The sequence below is a fragment of the Fusarium poae genome, chromosome 1 (genome assembly GCF_019609905.1).
Source record: "Fusarium poae strain DAOMC 252244 chromosome 1, whole genome shotgun sequence".
NCBI lineage: Eukaryota > Fungi > Ascomycota > Sordariomycetes > Hypocreales > Nectriaceae > Fusarium > Fusarium poae.
This window is the reverse complement of record NC_058399.1, coordinates 7,274,447-7,290,397: the sequence shown is the minus strand read 5'-3', so window position 1 is coordinate 7,290,397 and position 15,951 is coordinate 7,274,447. Positions and strand designations below refer to the sequence as shown.

Here is a 15,951-nt window from a genome sequence, read left to right as displayed (position 1 = left end):
AGGAATAAACGGAAAAATACGCTAAAATCGACATGTCAACTGCGATGGCGCAACATGAGACACAGGGGCAGGTTTTGCAACAAGCCAAGCAGGGGTTGGAGGGGTCCATGAAACCTGTCAACCCTGAGATTGACGCAGACGAAATGCAGGAACAGGAACAAGAGGAGGGGCGGATGAGGCCAAGCTTGAACTTTACTGGTCATCAACTCTTTTACGTCTTTGGCCTCGATGGTGTGGGTGCCATGCTTTTATCCGGCGGCGTTAATTTTGCCTTGGCTTACCGTGAGTTTGTTCCTCTCTGGATCTGACAATCACTACCTTTTGGGTACGGATCATCGTCATGATATGACACAATATGAGAGACGAGACAGAAAAACTGACTATCCCGTCTACAGCCATGTACACAACCCAAGACACCATCAAAAACCCTATACGCTTGTTTCAACTACCAAACACGTTATCGGGTGATGCCGCTGTCACCATCATCATCCAATGCATCCTCACCTGGTTCGTTGAGATGGGTCTCGTCAGCTACGACCTCTCCAAGCGCTCTGTTCAACCTGTCGGCTTCATCCCCGAACCGTCGCACCCATGGATGAGATGGCTTTTCTTTCTTCCGCCTTCTGATCCCAACGATTCAGAGATCGAGTCCGAAAAGGTACGGCCGCTCAACGAGCCCAAAGCTGCTTCGCTGTTCAACACCATTGTGCAGGGAGCGCTGAGAGGCTTCATGTTTGCTGTCGCTGGGTTCATCCTCCTCTGGCCTTTGTCTGTCGGTATTTTGACCACTCTTGGTGAGCGCGACGGCGGAGACTGGCGGTACGACGATCATTGGACACCCCAGGCCTTCAAGGCTATTCTTTGTGGCGTTTTGAGTCTTCTAACGACGCCATTGATGGCCTTGTTCTGGCTTATCAAGGCTGGCTGGGAGGGGAATGATGAGCGATCTAATGCCAGAGAGTCACGGCGGAGTCAATATGCAGATGCTCAGCGCCTGAACGAACCAGCTGTGTAAAATGCGACAGCAAAGTGCATCGCGTGAATTGAGTGGAAGCCCTCATGATCAATTGAGTGGATGAACTGACGACTTGACGGAACTTTGAAACATCATAATAGCACGATCAATAATAGTAATAATAATAATAATAATTGGAAGGGACTGAGGCGAGCGATATCTCAGGTAGTGATAGCAAAGTAGGAATGCGATTGACAAGAAGAAGAGGCTCAGATTCACGAGAAAATGACGAATTGAACTCAATTATCGAGACCAATAAGACACATCGCACCAAACCCAATTCCCGCTGTTGCAACCATCAAGTTGGATACAGAGTGTCTACATCCCTATGTAGAGAGAGTGGTACGTCCTCAATTGAAGCTCGCGACTATCATTCCGCTATATTGGGGCATCAGTTAGGTTGGCTGCTAGAAGTAAAGACACGAGATCAGTAGGCTAGACTAGTTTGTGCACTGTTGAACGAATTTGGACATTTACCCTGAAGCATGGAGGTTGTTATTTTGTTGCTTATTGATCTTACAGACGTGTCGAATTGAAGAAAGAAGCAACAAGAGTATCACTCCCCGTGAATTCAGATAAAAATGTATATAAGTAATAATGTACTGAAGAATAGTAACTAAATAGTTAGTCGCTATGTACGGAACCCCCCAACAGGTCCATTCGGCCCTTTAAACGCAATCGGTTTGCACCTGTAGTTATCCAGCATGAGAAAGTTGTCGCCTTCCCACGGCCACTGTGGACTTGCAGAGTATATCCACAGAGTGTCAACTTTGCCAGTAGTCTGGAATTGGATGTTGGCATTCATCCACCTTCCAGTTTCGCCCGCATTCCTGGGCCACCGCTCCCCAATTGTGGTAGGGTTATCGTTCCAGTACGTCCAGACGTATGGCGTCCACCAGTAGTATGCAGAGTCGCTGTTGTCGTTTTTACCCTTACCGGGTTTCTTGTCGCCCTTGACGTAGTAGTACTTGTCGATCCAGAATTGATAGTCGCAGCTGAAAGTCACACCCTTGCAAGACTTGATGTCCTGCCACAAGATGAAGTTGGTGTTGTTGTAAAGCTTCGCCGTCTGGAGCACCTTGCCATGGGTATCGTCAAGCCAAATCTTGTTCCAATCGTACTTGGATTTGTAGGATGCGTACCACGGGCTGGTGCCAGGCTCGTACTCGAAATCGCCGTCCTTGATGGGCATGGCGCATGTCTCTGTTGCGATCGCTTGGGCTGTGACGGTTACGTCGGTGGACAGGATTGTGGTGATTGTGGATGTAACTCCATTGGCGACAGTGGTGAACGTAGTCAGCGTAGTTGTCGCAATAGTACCAACAGTGTTGGTAGCTTCAATTGAGTAGACCGATGTCGCATCAGTGAAAACAGTCTTTGTATATGTGAACTTCTTCACATCAGTGATAGCAACGGGAACGATGCTGGTAAACGCGTCGTAGATAGTCTCATCGGCAGTAGACAACGCAGTAGAAGTTACTTCTACGGTAGTCTCAACAGTGGTAGTCGGGAGAGTAGAGGTAGACGTCTCGGCAATATCGATGGTCTGGACAACCGGGAACAGTTTGCTACGAAGATCGTAGATGTCCTGTGTGCGGGTAACTTCCATCCACGTATATCCAGTAGCGATACCATACAGAGTGATTGTGTCAATGACAGCAATTTCCTTAGTGACTTGCTTCACATCATCATTAACCACTACCTTTGTGATGAGGGATTGAGCTGTGGGTGTGGACAAGACAGTCTGGGTGACATCCTTGTGAATGGTGCGCGTCTCGATAGAAGTGGTTCCATCTACGATAGTCGTCTCTGTCAAGGTCTTGTGGGTAGTGACGGTTGCGGCCGTGGTAATGGTCAACGTGACGGTGTCACCATAGATCTTGTCGATAGTGGTGGATTTCTCAATGATTGTCTCAAGTTCTGCAGACGCGTAGACGGTTCTCGTGGGGAGAGAGAAGGGAAGTAAACACGAGCAAGCACTATGGAAATGAGATTCGCCGAATTCGTTGATCCACTGTTCTTCAAGGCTGTCGGGCAGAGCGACGCGAGCCTTGAGAGCAGCGCTGGCGATGGCTCGTTTCTTGTTCTGTAGCCAAGGGAACTCGTGCTGGGTATACTTTGGAGGGAGAAGCTTGGTGCTAGTTGAAGTAGAGACGGCTGTGGAACATTAGCATGTGGTTACTTGATCAATTGAATAGACTTACAAGTCTCTGTGGTCCACTCATTAGTTGTGACAATGCTCGTAGCAAAGTCAGTGTCAGTGCTCGTGACAATTGTCTCGTCCACCGTGTTCGTGGCGGTAGTAACATCGACAGTCTCCGTAGGGACAGTGGTATAGTCAGTGTCCGTTGACTGAACAGTGACAGTTGTCCAAGCAGAAGTGAGGTAATCGGTGGTCGTGTACAAAACATGCGTGCGGGTAGATGGGACTAAGTAAACAACGAATGTGCGAGAGTTGGTCACGTGGATAGTCATTCCTGGAGCAAACTTGATGGTTGTGCCGGTGACTACGTACTCGGTAGATGTAGTAGGAATGCTCTCAATACTGGTGATAGTCTCGGTAACCACATCTGTAGAAGTAGCGGCTGTGATCTCGGTCGTGTCCGTAACCATCAATGTCGTTTGAGTATCGACGACATCGTAGACTGTATCTACGCTGGTGCTGCCGATGTACTCAATATTGGTAGTATATACCGTTTCGTAAGCAGTTGGGAGCTCAATAGTCGTGCGGGCGACGGTGTCGTAGATGGTCTTTGGCTCGATGATCTCGATAATTCCGTCGCGACGGACAGCGGTGACAGTCCTGTCAGGTCCGGCGACAAAGTTGGTGGATGGTGCATCAATGACAATCTTGGTCTCGTCGGCGTGATCCTCCGTGACGGCGATGATCTCAGTCTCGGTAGTCTCTGGTGATCCTGTGGCTGCAACGGTGGTGACGGGTTCGATAGCAGTGGCACAGACACCTATCGCATATGTCATTGTCTTCTCGAAGGAAGCGATGAGGGCATCGTTCTGCCACTCCGCGTTGCTACCTGGGAAACATTAGTTCAAAGAAGTCCATGTTTGGGAGTGAGAGGCTTACAGTAATCAGCTGAGGTAGTAGTGGCAGGACCAGTGGTGGTGCCAGTTTCGGACTGGCTGATGGTGTGGGTTGAGGCATCTGTGGTGGCAGAGTCCGTAGCGAGGCTAGAAACATCAGTCGTAATATCACTGGTCGTGTAAGTCGCGACTGTGGTGGCAGAACCTGTGTTGAAGCTAGAGACATCGGTTGTGTCGTCGCTGGCGGTGTCAGTGTTGGCATCTGCTGTGGCACCACTGGTTGTGTAACTGGCAGAATCCGTCGCGACAGAACCGGATGTGAAGCTAGAGGTGTCGGCTCCAAGGCCAGTGGTCGCAGAATAGGAAGAAACCGTGTTAGAGTCTGTCATAGAGCTGAATGTTTCTGTAGCAAGGCCAGTCGCCACAGTAGTAGTCTCTCCATAGGTAGTCGCAGTCGTAACAAGACTGTCGGGTAGACTCAGCGACAAGCTACCGGTCGTTTGAGCAGCATCGGTCTCCCCACGGTCAGTTGAGATACCAGTCGAAGCGCTTGCTGAGACTATGACAGTCAAACTCTCAATAGAAGACGTTAGGCCGGTAAGATCTGTAGAGACATCACTTGTCGCAACGCTCGAAACAGCGTAAGAGGACACAGGTTTCGGCCGGCAAGGTCCAGCAGGAACTCCAGACGAATACAAGGCCGAAGCGAGAAAGAACGAAAGGACAAGACGGCGAGCCATCTCTAGAACCTCGACAGATAATCGGTGCAAGCCAGACGCGGACTCAACCGCTCGGCCTCATGGGCAGTGCACATCTTTATTCCCATGCCCATCTTGATAGCCTCTGCCTCTTCCATAATCTAGAACAATTACTTGGCAGCTGAGTCGCCAAACTATCGATCCTCTAAAAAGCACTGTCAGTATTCCAGACAGGGGGCCGTCCAAGATGCAGGGGTCGACTGGTTTGTTGGCGGGGACAGCGAAGGCACTATCGATTTGACGATGTCTTCATTGAGGAAAAAAGTCCGGACCAACGGTTTTTTTCGTGGCGATACAAGTGGAAAACGTTTCGCGTCTGTATTTCTTCTTGACGCCCTAATGGATTGGAAAAGAAAAAATGGGCTAAGTAGTAGATACCCTTGCCCCTGATATTAGATCATGTTAGGCTTGCAATTAGGCCATTAGTGGTTTAATCAAGACCCTGTGGCGGCGCCATAATAACAATGGTTGGTTTCAAGCCAACAAACACAGCCAACTCGGGCATAATCATGTATACATAGCGGATTTGTGGCGGTAATTGCGCTGCACATATTGTGTTTTAATTTGGGTATTATACATTATCTGATCCAGGTGATGGAAGCTCACATCCGCTTTGGGTTGACAAACACCATCGCCTCCTCAAAAGCCTTTACCAACGATATACCCAGAGCCTCAATCATGGTCCAGATCCTGAGCGGGATATATTTGATCAGCCAGAGCATACCCACGCCAATTTGCCAGATACATGAGCCAAGATAACCGAAAACTGCTTCCAGAACATCGTAGGTCATCTTGCCAAAGGACACGATGAATGCACCAATTGCTTTGGGTGCGTCGATGAATATGGCCCGGGCGAGATAGCAGAAGCCATACCAGATGTCCCGTAGTGTGATACTACGAAAAAAGGTGACAATGGCCATGACCGCTGTGTGTAGAAACGAGAATAGCTTGGCAAAGATGTCGGCAATGGCTTCGCCGATGTTCTTGAGTCCGTTACCGATCCATCTTAGAACCGTCATCACAGCGCCAGGTATTCTCTTCAACAGTTCCCAAATCGCCTGAAAAACACTTTTCACAAACGATGGAATATTCTTGATACCCTTCCACATCGCTTTCCCAGCGCTTTTGATATGCCCAGGTATCGCAGCAACCCCTCTCTTGATCTTCCCGGGTATTTCCTTCACGAAGTTCTTGATCCGGTGGCGGCGCTTCCAGACCGCAAGACATACCTCTTTGGGCGCATCGTATAAAAGAAACTTGGGGCAGTCCCAGGACAGTATCCGGAGAAAGTTGAACAGCCGCTTTGCAGCTCGTTGCAGTCTCTCCATCTGCTTGCGATGCACGTGCATCCACCTCTTCCACGAACCACCGCGGAAATGGGGCAGATATTGTACGATTTGGCGATGGCGATTCATAGCTGCTAGACGCAAAGCGATTGCGCCGTCTGGTGCGATAAGATCGTGCTTGGCGCCGTAGTCTTCAATCAGGACTTTGACCAGAGCCAGATGACCGCGATCAGCAGCGACCATTAACGGAGTCCGCTCATGCAGCTCCTCTGACGCGATGGTTTTATCCTCAATTGGCACGCGACCGTACTGATTGACGCTTGCGCCGAGAGCGACGAGGCGGCTGACCATTGGCAGTTTGCCCGCGCGCACAGCTGCTATCAAGGGCGTCTCTCCGCATCGACTCGTAGTATCAGGTGACACCCATCCACGGGCTATGAAGTCGGCGACAATATCATCGTGGCCCTTTTCTATGGCGAGAAAGAAGGCGTCGACAATGTCTGTCTCGATACGGTAGGGTTCGTGGTACGTGTTCCAATCCGCGTCGACGGTAAGGCGCTGCAAACTCGTGGAACGGCTGGCGGGGGAGTGAAGGATGGGAAACTCGACGCAGGAGGAAGCTTCGATACGCTTCAGGAGATCATCGTTGTCGATCGCCGAATATATCGGGACGGGAAGGTCTGTGGGCGTCGATGATATGGATGCCATTTAGAGTTGTCAAGAGATAGGATGAAGGATGACCGGATATTGATCCCACCGGGGGATAAGTTGTTATTTGAATGCATATTTCGCTTCGTAGCTTTCCTCGGAGTGGAATTACATGTTTGTTGGTATTCGTGGCGTCGGGCAGTGCATAGAAGTTGAAGAAGTCACAATGTGGAAATGAAGTTTGTGGTTGCTCAGCTCGGGCACTGCCGCCGCCAATACCATCTATTGCTGCTGTGGGGTGTCCAGCATTAGCGGGGGTAGGCTGTTCGTAGGGCTGATGCTGATATGGATGGGACATGGACCGTACATACTAATTTAGCCTTCTCAAGGCCTTCAGAGGTTAAAGTTGTAATGTAGCGCCGGGCCACATCAAACAAAATTACAATTGGGGGCCGCCTACCTTGCTTCTATGTGCGTACGTGTGCCTCTTATTGCCAATCGTTGTTTTTGCCCCTGCAACTCAACTCACACATGTCAGACAATAAGACCAATGGTTTAGGCAACCATTCGAACCAGGGAAATTTTAAAGTGTAAACAATCATTGAATGAACTTCTTGCATCACGGAAGTGCAACATAAAGCTCTAAAAGAGCCGAGTTGAAGTCTCTAGACTTGGAAAGTGAATTCAGTCGACGTGATCCAATACTAGTATAGGGTAACCTCCTACTGACCAGATAACGCAACACTACCAGCCCAAGAACCAGACCCTAACGCGACAGAAGACTGGAACCTGGTTTGGCGTGTTCGAGATTGACGTGTGGGATCGTTTATTGGCATCAGAAGAATGGGGCCGGGCTTGCCATTTCTCTCTCTTATCACCCGGCTTTCTGTTGTTGTGGTCGTCCATCCCAGTCGATCAGATTATGCTTCTTGGACCATGCTTCCAAGACTTAGTACTTGTGCTTGCATCCGAAGACTTGGGAAGCACTAACCTATACACTTCACATCTGTCATATAATTCAATAACAACAGCATAAGAGGACTTTATTGTCATTACGCCATCTTCCATCTCCTAGTAATTATCGTGACAAGCAATTCCTTATCTCAAACGTCAATCTACCCCACCTTGACGCGATGAGGATCTCCACCTGTTGCATCTTCCATCCTGCAGATTCACTCAAGTACCTACTCAAGAATATCCTTCAATAGTAGGATTTTGATCAACTTCAATACTCCATAACATCAAAATGACGCTCATCGTGACGAAGACTAATAAAAGCCTCAAGGGTCACAAGGCAATCATCTTTCTGAATACCGAGTCTCCCAAAACACAAGTCGAAGCTATCCAGAAACAATTCCCTGACCTGACCATCAAGACATTCATTGAGAAGAAGCATAACGAGCCTTTGGAGCCTGAGTTTGATGAAAAGGAATGGAAAGATACTACCATCATCTTGACCGCCGTGGCCACTGTTCACCTGCTGCCGAAGCCAGAGCAGGTGCCTCATCTGCAGTATATCCAGCTTACTAGCGCTGGTGTAGATTATTTTACCAAGAATCCCCTGTTTGCCGATACAAAGATTCCTATCTGCACAGCTAGTGGAGTTCATGGGTGAGTTGTGATCCGTATAATGTCGAGAGGTTACTGACGATGACAAGGCCTCAAACCGCTGAGTGGGTCATCGGGACTTATCTTTCCCATAGACTTCGATGTGAGTAACAAGAATAATCCATCGGGCGCATTAAATAACAGGGTATCAAGTGAAAGAATACTCCAAGCTACAGGACCAAGGCCGATGGTACCGCCTCAACAATGACCCCGAAGATGCCACAGATACAGCTGGCAAACGAATGTACGAAACATTAAACTCAAGACTAAGAGTATTGCCTAACACGTCATAGTGGGATCTTAGGGTACGGAAGTATAGGGCGTCAGACAGCTCGTCTATCCAAGGCACTAGGTCTGGACGTCCACGCTTACACTCTCCATCCTCGCAACACCCCGGAGTCTCGTCGCGATGACTCCTACACGCCCCCAGGCCTTGGAGACCCAGAGGGTGAATTCCCTAGTAAATGGTTCTCAGGCGGGTCCAAGGAAGATGTCCGCACTTTCCTCGACTCAGGCCTCGATATCGTTGTCATCGCATTACCGTTGACTGACAAAACAAGGGATCTGATTTCCAAGCCCGAGTTTGACATACTCACCAAGAAGAGAACGTTCGTCGTCAATATCGCCCGTGGACCTATTGTTAACACGAATGATCTTATCGAGGCGTTGAACTCTGAAAAGATTGTGGGCGCGGCGCTGGATGTTACTGATCCTGAGCCGTTGCCTGAGAACCACCCTCTCTGGAGCGCAAAGAATGTGATTATCACGCCTCATATTAGTGCGAACTCCTCGTTCTATTACAAGAGATTGTTCGACATTTTTGGATTAAACTTGGAGAGATTGGGTGCGGGGCAGAGTGATCTTATCAACAAGGTCAGCAGACGCGAAGGTTATTAGAGCTGGAGGATATATATAATGATTCTTAAAGGATTCAATTAGCTATTTGACGTGAGAAGTTATCTCTTTAAAGGTCTGCAGCACTGTTGCCCTTCTCCTTCTCCCAATCCTCCAACCAAGCCTTGGTAAAGTCGACGATATCCTGTTGCGCCTTCTTGACAGCAGGAGGAGGCAGTCCGATCTCCTCGCTACCAGGAGCCAAGCCGTTCTCATCCCAGTGGTGCACACCGTAAGGGATCAGAATGAAGGGCTCGCTGACAGTAGACTCCCTCTCCGGCAGACCAATGGCGTGAGGAGTAGCAGCCCTCCAAGGATCATACTCGCCGTCGATGAAGGCTACGCGGGGATAGCTGAAGTTGAAGCCGCCGAGCTTGTTGATGGATTCAACATTGGGAGGCGTAGTGATATTAAATTCCTCACGGCAGGGAATCGTGTTGTATTCGACGTCAATGAGACGAGATACCATGGGAAGTTGATCTTTTGGTACACCAGATCCAGTTTGCCAGTATCCCCATTGTGTGCAAGTCTGATATGTCCACTGACGCAACATGTTGTTGGGGTCAAGCGTAGTCTCGTTCATTGACCCACGGATGGAATAGCACTGATCTAACGTTCTTCCGTTACAGCGTCCCGACTTGTCACTCTCAACGTTGGACCTTATGTAGCCAATGTAGTTGAGGAAGCGGTTTGTCATATACTTGAGCTGCTTCTTGTAACCAGCGGAGATGAGCCATGTTTTGACATAAGGCGCGAGGTGTCGAGTGCTCGCGAAGAGAATGTCGTCGGAAGAGACACTACCGCAGTACAGGCCGAAGCTGGAAGAGTCGGATGCAGGATCCCAGTTGTTGCTCTGCAGGCCTCCGATACCTTGAGAGATGGCCGTGGCAAAATCGTCATCTCGAAGTCCGAGGAGACCAAACGCGATCTTGAGCTGCTTCTTCTCTTCCTTGTCGTCGCCAAGAAGGATGTTGTCGACGACGTGGGTGAGCTTCTGTGTGACCTTGGCACAATCGCCGGGTGCAAAGAGACGTGCAGCCTCAAAGTACTGCCAGTAATCGACAATGGCTGCGGTGACACCAGATGAGGAGATGCCACCCCAGAAAAGGTCGGGGTAGATCTTGCGCGCGAAAGCAGCGAAAGCACCAGCGTATGACCCACCATAGATGATGTAGGGGGTTGTGGACGCAGTTAAATTGTGCTCTTCCAGTCCGGGAAACTCGACATGCTGTGCAAAGTAGGCTGTGTCGGCAAGAGCTTGCTCAGTGGACAAGAAGCGCATATTCTCAGGCTTCAAGTCTGGCACAGGGAAACTCGTTCCATAGTAACGATGCTCGAGAATAACACCGATACCGCCTGTGGCGTTGGCCAGCATTTGGAGAATACCATGCTCGAGGTAGGGTATTCTATCCTCGCCTGAGGTTTCGCCCGACGCGAGAATGATGACTGGACCTCCCTTGCGGTAGTATTGCGCATCGAACCAATATCTCAAAGGGAACTTCTTGTCAGAGTGAGGCTCATAGATGGTGTCATTGTGGAAATGATCGACAGGCACGCTGATGTTGACGGCTTTAGGACCACTGTCTTTGGCGCGAGCGGAGAGGGAGGGAAGACGGTACGCGTTCCCTCCGGCGGTCAGAGCCAAGAGGAAGGCAGCGCAATTGACAAACCATCCGCGCGCCATATTTGCTATTAATGCTGATGATGAGGGATGTTGTCCTGGTTAAAGGTGAGGCGGGGCTTCTGTTGTTGATATACCAATGCTGTATCCGGCACCTTCCCAATGCAGATCAATGGTTGCACTGCGATACAGAAGTTCCCAGGCATGTTCAGGCGGGTCGCATAAAAACAGGTGCTAGTCTTGATCTTGATAAAAATATCAGACAATGTTTGGTGGATACATCGCCTAAGATGCACTAATAATTTCGTCTGGTCTTGTCTTAGTCTGCTGCCAGGTTCTATCTAGCATTTTGGTGCAAAGATCGTTATTTGATGGGGAACCTTTGTAAGCTTTTGCATCACCACCGGCAAAATGAGCCGATTGATTGATGACTCTTATCTCTGTTAATCCATGATTGCCAAGTTATACCCCCGCAATTGACATCGCGTACTTGCAGCGGCTCATTGTTGTGGGTAAAGAAGTTGAGGCTTTTCACTTCTTGCTCGGGCATTGCCCTGTCCTGTTTACTTACAACCGTGCCTTAGGCTGTGAGTACAAATCGATTTGGCAGATGCAATTCATCGTGGCTCTTCAAATATTCCTCCAGTGGCATCTCTCCATCATCTGTTTGAACAGTCTTTGGGATTATAAATGACTTCCCTGTTGCGCGATCATGAGAGTTCTTTCGAACACTCTTTAATCCTCGGTATCGCATGTAAACCGTATCTATAATGCAACCATTGCAGGTAATACCACCACGTTCCATTTCGAATAAAGGATCAAGAATGGCATCTTGTAGCTCTTTAGATGTGCCCCAGACTTCCATAGTTGACTTCCAAACCGCAGCATCGTTGTTGCTGTACACATCGTTGGGGTATTCGACGTATTCAAGGATGTAGTCTATGAAGACCTCCTCCATCTTGTACGCCCAGTCAACGGCCGGCCAGTTCACCCATTGGTACCAGATTTCTTCGGCCTTTTCGTCACTAAAAACTAGATGAATTATCCCAGCTTTGGAGGTAACTTTATCCGGAACGTTGATAAAGGTGTCATGGTCTGTGTCGTACCGTGCTTCGAGTGAATATTGGCGGTCGTACCAGTCGCTTAAATCACAGACGCGTCGTTTATGCAATTTCCTGAAGCCTTTTTTATCGATAGGACTGAGAAGATCACATGCCTCTAACTCGACGACATCGTCGGGGTGGAATATATATGAAGGTGGAATGTAAAACATTGTCAATGTTGGCCATATGTATAAGAGGCAAGGAAAGTGTGGCATGGGCAGAGAGAGGAAACCTTGTGGGATGAATCTTGTAACAATGTGAGTTGAACCACCATTTTAAAGACATAGCTGAAAGCCTTTGAAGTTTGAGTCACTCGGTCAAGAGGGCACAGCGAATAAAGTTCAATTTGTGACAGGAAAAGAATAGACTTCGTCGCGCCACCAGACAGCGCAATCTTACAGGTTCTTTCCGAATATAAGAACACAACTTCCTCTTTGCAACACAAATCACTGACATCAATAAGGACCAATCTACTTCGACCCAGCAATGTCACGACACACTATCCCAAATCAGCTTTCCTCAGAAGCTACCATCAGATATGTCGGTTTTAACGAAACCCAGGCAGCTGGCCTCTGGAAGAGGTGGGACTATATGCAGCGTGAGCCCTGGCCTGGCCAGATATACAAGATCGAATTTATGGACTATATCACAAGGGACATGTGTTCAAAGGACGACGTCTACATTGACGATGACTCAGCTTGGTTCCATTGCATGGAGCACTGGGGCATCGCAAGTCAGATGCAGGACGCTATCATGGATCGGCGGTTCAAGCGACTTCGTTTGACCCGTACATGTGCCCAGTGGATCAATGACACTATCAGGTTGCGCTATAGGAGTCTTGAGCACTCCATGAATATACATAATTGCGAAGTCCTGCGTGTTATTGCGCCTCGTCCCGACAACTCAATTTTGGGAATTGATCGGAACTCACAGCACCACCTTGCAAGCACCTCTTGCAATGTACTGTCCGGCTTCTCCGGCGAAACTCTCGCCTCTGCTGATAACCCCGCTGTCTACGGAAACACTGTGCTATACAAGACATTCAATGCACGTCAGGTCTGTAACAGATCGTTCTTGGATCGCGAAGGAAACTTGAGGCTGGTCGAATGCCTCGAGCCGAATTCTTGGATTGACTCTAACTGGTGCAATACGATGTCCTATTTCACAACCTCTCTCCAGGCAGTGCAGATGTACGCTTCGTACATGAAAAGACGCGACAGTGGCTGTGGAGAAATTGTTGTGGTTCGGCTTTGCATCCCAGATGTCGCCTTTCACAACCTGAAGGGTGTTCAACTCGCCGAGGCATACTTCCCCAGTAATGACTGGAAGAAATTGATTTGCCATTGTCGAATGACAGAGCCAACCCAGCTTTGCAAATTTGATTACGCCACTGTTGTTATTGGAAACGTTTCCAGCAAGTCCAAGCCATTACTAGACAAGCTTGACTCGTGGGAAGACGTCACAAGAGAAGATGTGTTTTACACTGACAGCCATGGGGGAGAAGCTGATGTTCAGTTTGCTTTCAGCTGTAATGAACAGGGAAGAGATTTTTTGAGGACAAGTGTTACTGATTTCAATATACTCCCTTACACAGACGCGGAATATCGGGAGTGGATGGAGGAACACAAATAACCATAGGTAGTGATCTGGTTGTTATTCATGTTGGTGATATCTTGACCCTAGGTGCCGACAGAAGCGTTATATCGGAGGCGAATAAAGCCATTAGATAACTTTATTAGATATCTTTCCTTAGAAGTAAAATTAATTATAGAGGCTAAGCTTTTATAGATAGTTCTTTAGTTTAATATATAGCTAGGGTTAATAAGGACTTTAAAGTCTATTATTTTATATAGTAATTATATAGTTATATAGTTTTATTAATATTAATATTAATATTAATAAAGAAATATTTAATAATTAATCTTTAGAAAGAATAAGAGCTTTTATAGTAATTATTATAATTTTAATTTTATAAGTTATAATATATACCTTTAGACTAGACTTATATTAATATCTAGGTTTAAAAACTATATTTTTTTTATAAATTAATTTTATATATATACTTTAGGACTTATGCCTTAAAAATTACCTAATAAAAACCATAGGTAGAACTGGAGATGTTGTGTCATACTCTTACTGGGTCGTGTTTATGAATATATACTATTAGTATTCTTAATTTAAAGATGGTTTATCCAGCATATAGAAATGAACTTGTCCCTCCTTACGACTCTTGGGGGACTCAAGTTATTTACAATGTTATGGATCATCATTGCGAGCCAAGATAAACCCGAAGCGATACAACCTCCCGTTACCCAATCAGGAGGCTACCTCTTATCGCACAAGTACAACATACAATTGCCAACCATTTAACGCCCTTTACCCCAGACTCTCTACCCCAAGTTCTCCAGTGGTTCATGCTGTATTATCTGTGCTCATTTGGTTTGAACGCATGACTGGCAAAAGATCTCGACAGGGGTGTGGAGAGTGTAGAAAACGTAGACGAAAGTGTGACGAGGCGAAGCCGAGTTGCGGCCAATGTGCCTCAAATAACCGAAACTGTCAGTACGAATTGAGGCTTGTTTGGAGTCAAAAGTCTCGCGTTTCGCAACATGGTATGTGGAGGTCCCTGAAATAGTGATCATGTAATTGACACGATATAATCGCAGTCTCGAGCAGGTCCACGGACATCACCTGGAACATCCAAAGTGATGATCCAGGAAAAGCCATGGAAAATATCGATCTGAGAATACCAGAGTCACTACCAAACGGAATGATCTTACCAAGACGATACAAAAGGCTGCTGCATCACTTTGCAGAAGGTGTTCTAGCCTCGCTATCAAGCCATCCGACGATCCATCAAGACTTTTGTCAAGGTCTTATGCCGACTATGCTGCAGTCTCCGCACCTTCTATCGGCAAGCCTTGCACTCTCAGCTTCAAGTCTAATATCTAGAGGTATAACAGATGTAGAGGGAACAAGCATAACACGAGTCGTCGAGCATTTACAGGCCACTGGGTTACCTCTTCTGCGAGCGGCTCTGGAGAAAGGGCAGCAAAGTGAGGTTCTGATCGCGACCTGTCTTATCTGGTGTCTTGCAGATGTTTTCTCTGGGCAACAGGGGATGTGGAGATGGCCAATTCATTTGCAAGGTATCAAAGCTCTGCTTCATGGAGAACGTCTAGTCAACATCAGCGATGCGGGACTGAGGTCAGCAATGAAGCATCTCCTCATGCTCTATCGTGCTTTGGAAACGCTACCTCACGTGCCGTCTATCACTCCCTCCGCTGCAAAGTTTTATGAAAAGGCTGAAAGTAGTGTCCTCGCCTCGTCCGGATTCGACTCTCAGATTGATGGCTTTCTTGGGTATAGCGAGGAGCTTCTTGACATTCTCCACCAGATAAATATGAAGGAGCCTACACATCACCAAGCGTCCATGAATGCAGATATTCTTTTGGGCAGACTGAATGTCATCATCAGCCGAGACGTTAAGCAGCCGCCAAGAGTGTCGATATCATCGCTTTCCTCTCAAGCAGGTCGTGACTTTGCGCTCTGCAACAAAGTCTTCCAGCAGGCTACCCTGATCCAACTATACCGACAATTATATGGCCTGGCCTCATCATCTGAACAAATACAAAGTGCCATTCATACCATTCACGAAATGATTGAGAACATGGCACAAGGTGAACCATGCCATACTTGGGTCGCCATGGCTATGCCTCTGTTCACTGTTGGATGTGAAGCGTATAACGAAGACCAGAAAACCTTCATTCTGGATAAGATTCATAAACTTGAGATATGCATCGGATCACTACATGTAAAGATTATCGAACAAGCCCTGAAGGACATATGGAAGTTAAGGGAAGACTTTGGAGATTACGAGGGCAACTTGTGCGCTGAGTACTTGCTTGGTAGGTCTGCTGATCCAAAATGATGATATCTGGCTAAAACTTGTTGATAGAAAAACTGTCATACAATATTG

The 15,951-nt window shown here is 47.6% G+C and overlaps 8 protein-coding genes across 8 annotated transcripts; 4 read left to right on the top strand and 4 right to left on the bottom strand.

The window, feature by feature from the left end:
- Nucleotides 1-32: 32 nt before the first annotated feature.
- On the top strand, nt 33-1,015 carry FPOAC1_002372 (uncharacterized protein; the record flags this gene model as incomplete). The annotated part of the gene is made up of 2 exons (XM_044846952.1): nt 33-282; nt 396-1,015. The coding sequence occupies 2 exons, from the start codon at nt 33-35 to the stop codon at nt 1,013-1,015; spliced, it is 870 nt and encodes a 289-aa protein (XP_044712868.1).
- A 631-nt stretch (nt 1,016-1,646) lies between these two features.
- Nucleotides 1,647-4,794, bottom strand: FPOAC1_002371 (uncharacterized protein; the record flags this gene model as incomplete). The annotated part of the gene is made up of 3 exons (XM_044846951.1): nt 1,647-3,172; nt 3,220-4,047; nt 4,098-4,794. 3 exons carry the CDS (start codon nt 4,792-4,794, stop codon nt 1,647-1,649), a joined length of 3,051 nt encoding a protein of 1,016 aa, XP_044712867.1.
- A 620-nt stretch (nt 4,795-5,414) lies between these two features.
- FPOAC1_002370 (uncharacterized protein) lies at nt 5,415-6,806 on the bottom strand (the record flags this gene model as incomplete). The annotated part of the gene is made up of 1 exon (XM_044846950.1): nt 5,415-6,806. One exon carries the CDS (start codon nt 6,804-6,806, stop codon nt 5,415-5,417), a length of 1,392 nt encoding a protein of 463 aa, XP_044712866.1.
- Nucleotides 6,807-7,992: 1,186 nt separating this feature from the next.
- Nucleotides 7,993-9,251, top strand: FPOAC1_002369 (uncharacterized protein; the record flags this gene model as incomplete). Its single annotated transcript, XM_044846949.1, has 4 exons — nt 7,993-8,357; nt 8,405-8,457; nt 8,508-8,598; nt 8,648-9,251. 4 exons carry the CDS (start codon nt 7,993-7,995, stop codon nt 9,249-9,251), a joined length of 1,113 nt encoding a protein of 370 aa, XP_044712865.1.
- A 67-nt stretch (nt 9,252-9,318) lies between these two features.
- On the bottom strand, nt 9,319-10,932 carry FPOAC1_002368 (uncharacterized protein; the record flags this gene model as incomplete). Its single annotated transcript, XM_044846948.1, has 1 exon — nt 9,319-10,932. One exon carries the CDS (start codon nt 10,930-10,932, stop codon nt 9,319-9,321), a length of 1,614 nt encoding a protein of 537 aa, XP_044712864.1.
- Nucleotides 10,933-11,449: 517 nt separating this feature from the next.
- FPOAC1_002367 (uncharacterized protein) lies at nt 11,450-12,142 on the bottom strand (the record flags this gene model as incomplete). Its single annotated transcript, XM_044846947.1, has 1 exon — nt 11,450-12,142. The coding sequence occupies one exon, from the start codon at nt 12,140-12,142 to the stop codon at nt 11,450-11,452; it is 693 nt and encodes a 230-aa protein (XP_044712863.1).
- A 316-nt stretch (nt 12,143-12,458) lies between these two features.
- On the top strand, nt 12,459-13,604 carry FPOAC1_002366 (uncharacterized protein; the record flags this gene model as incomplete). The annotated part of the gene is made up of 1 exon (XM_044846946.1): nt 12,459-13,604. One exon carries the CDS (start codon nt 12,459-12,461, stop codon nt 13,602-13,604), a length of 1,146 nt encoding a protein of 381 aa, XP_044712862.1.
- Nucleotides 13,605-15,186: 1,582 nt separating this feature from the next.
- FPOAC1_002365 (uncharacterized protein) lies at nt 15,187-15,903 on the top strand (the record flags this gene model as incomplete). The annotated part of the gene is made up of 1 exon (XM_044846945.1): nt 15,187-15,903. One exon carries the CDS (start codon nt 15,187-15,189, stop codon nt 15,901-15,903), a length of 717 nt encoding a protein of 238 aa, XP_044712861.1.
- Between the last annotated feature and the right edge of the window lie 48 nt (nt 15,904-15,951).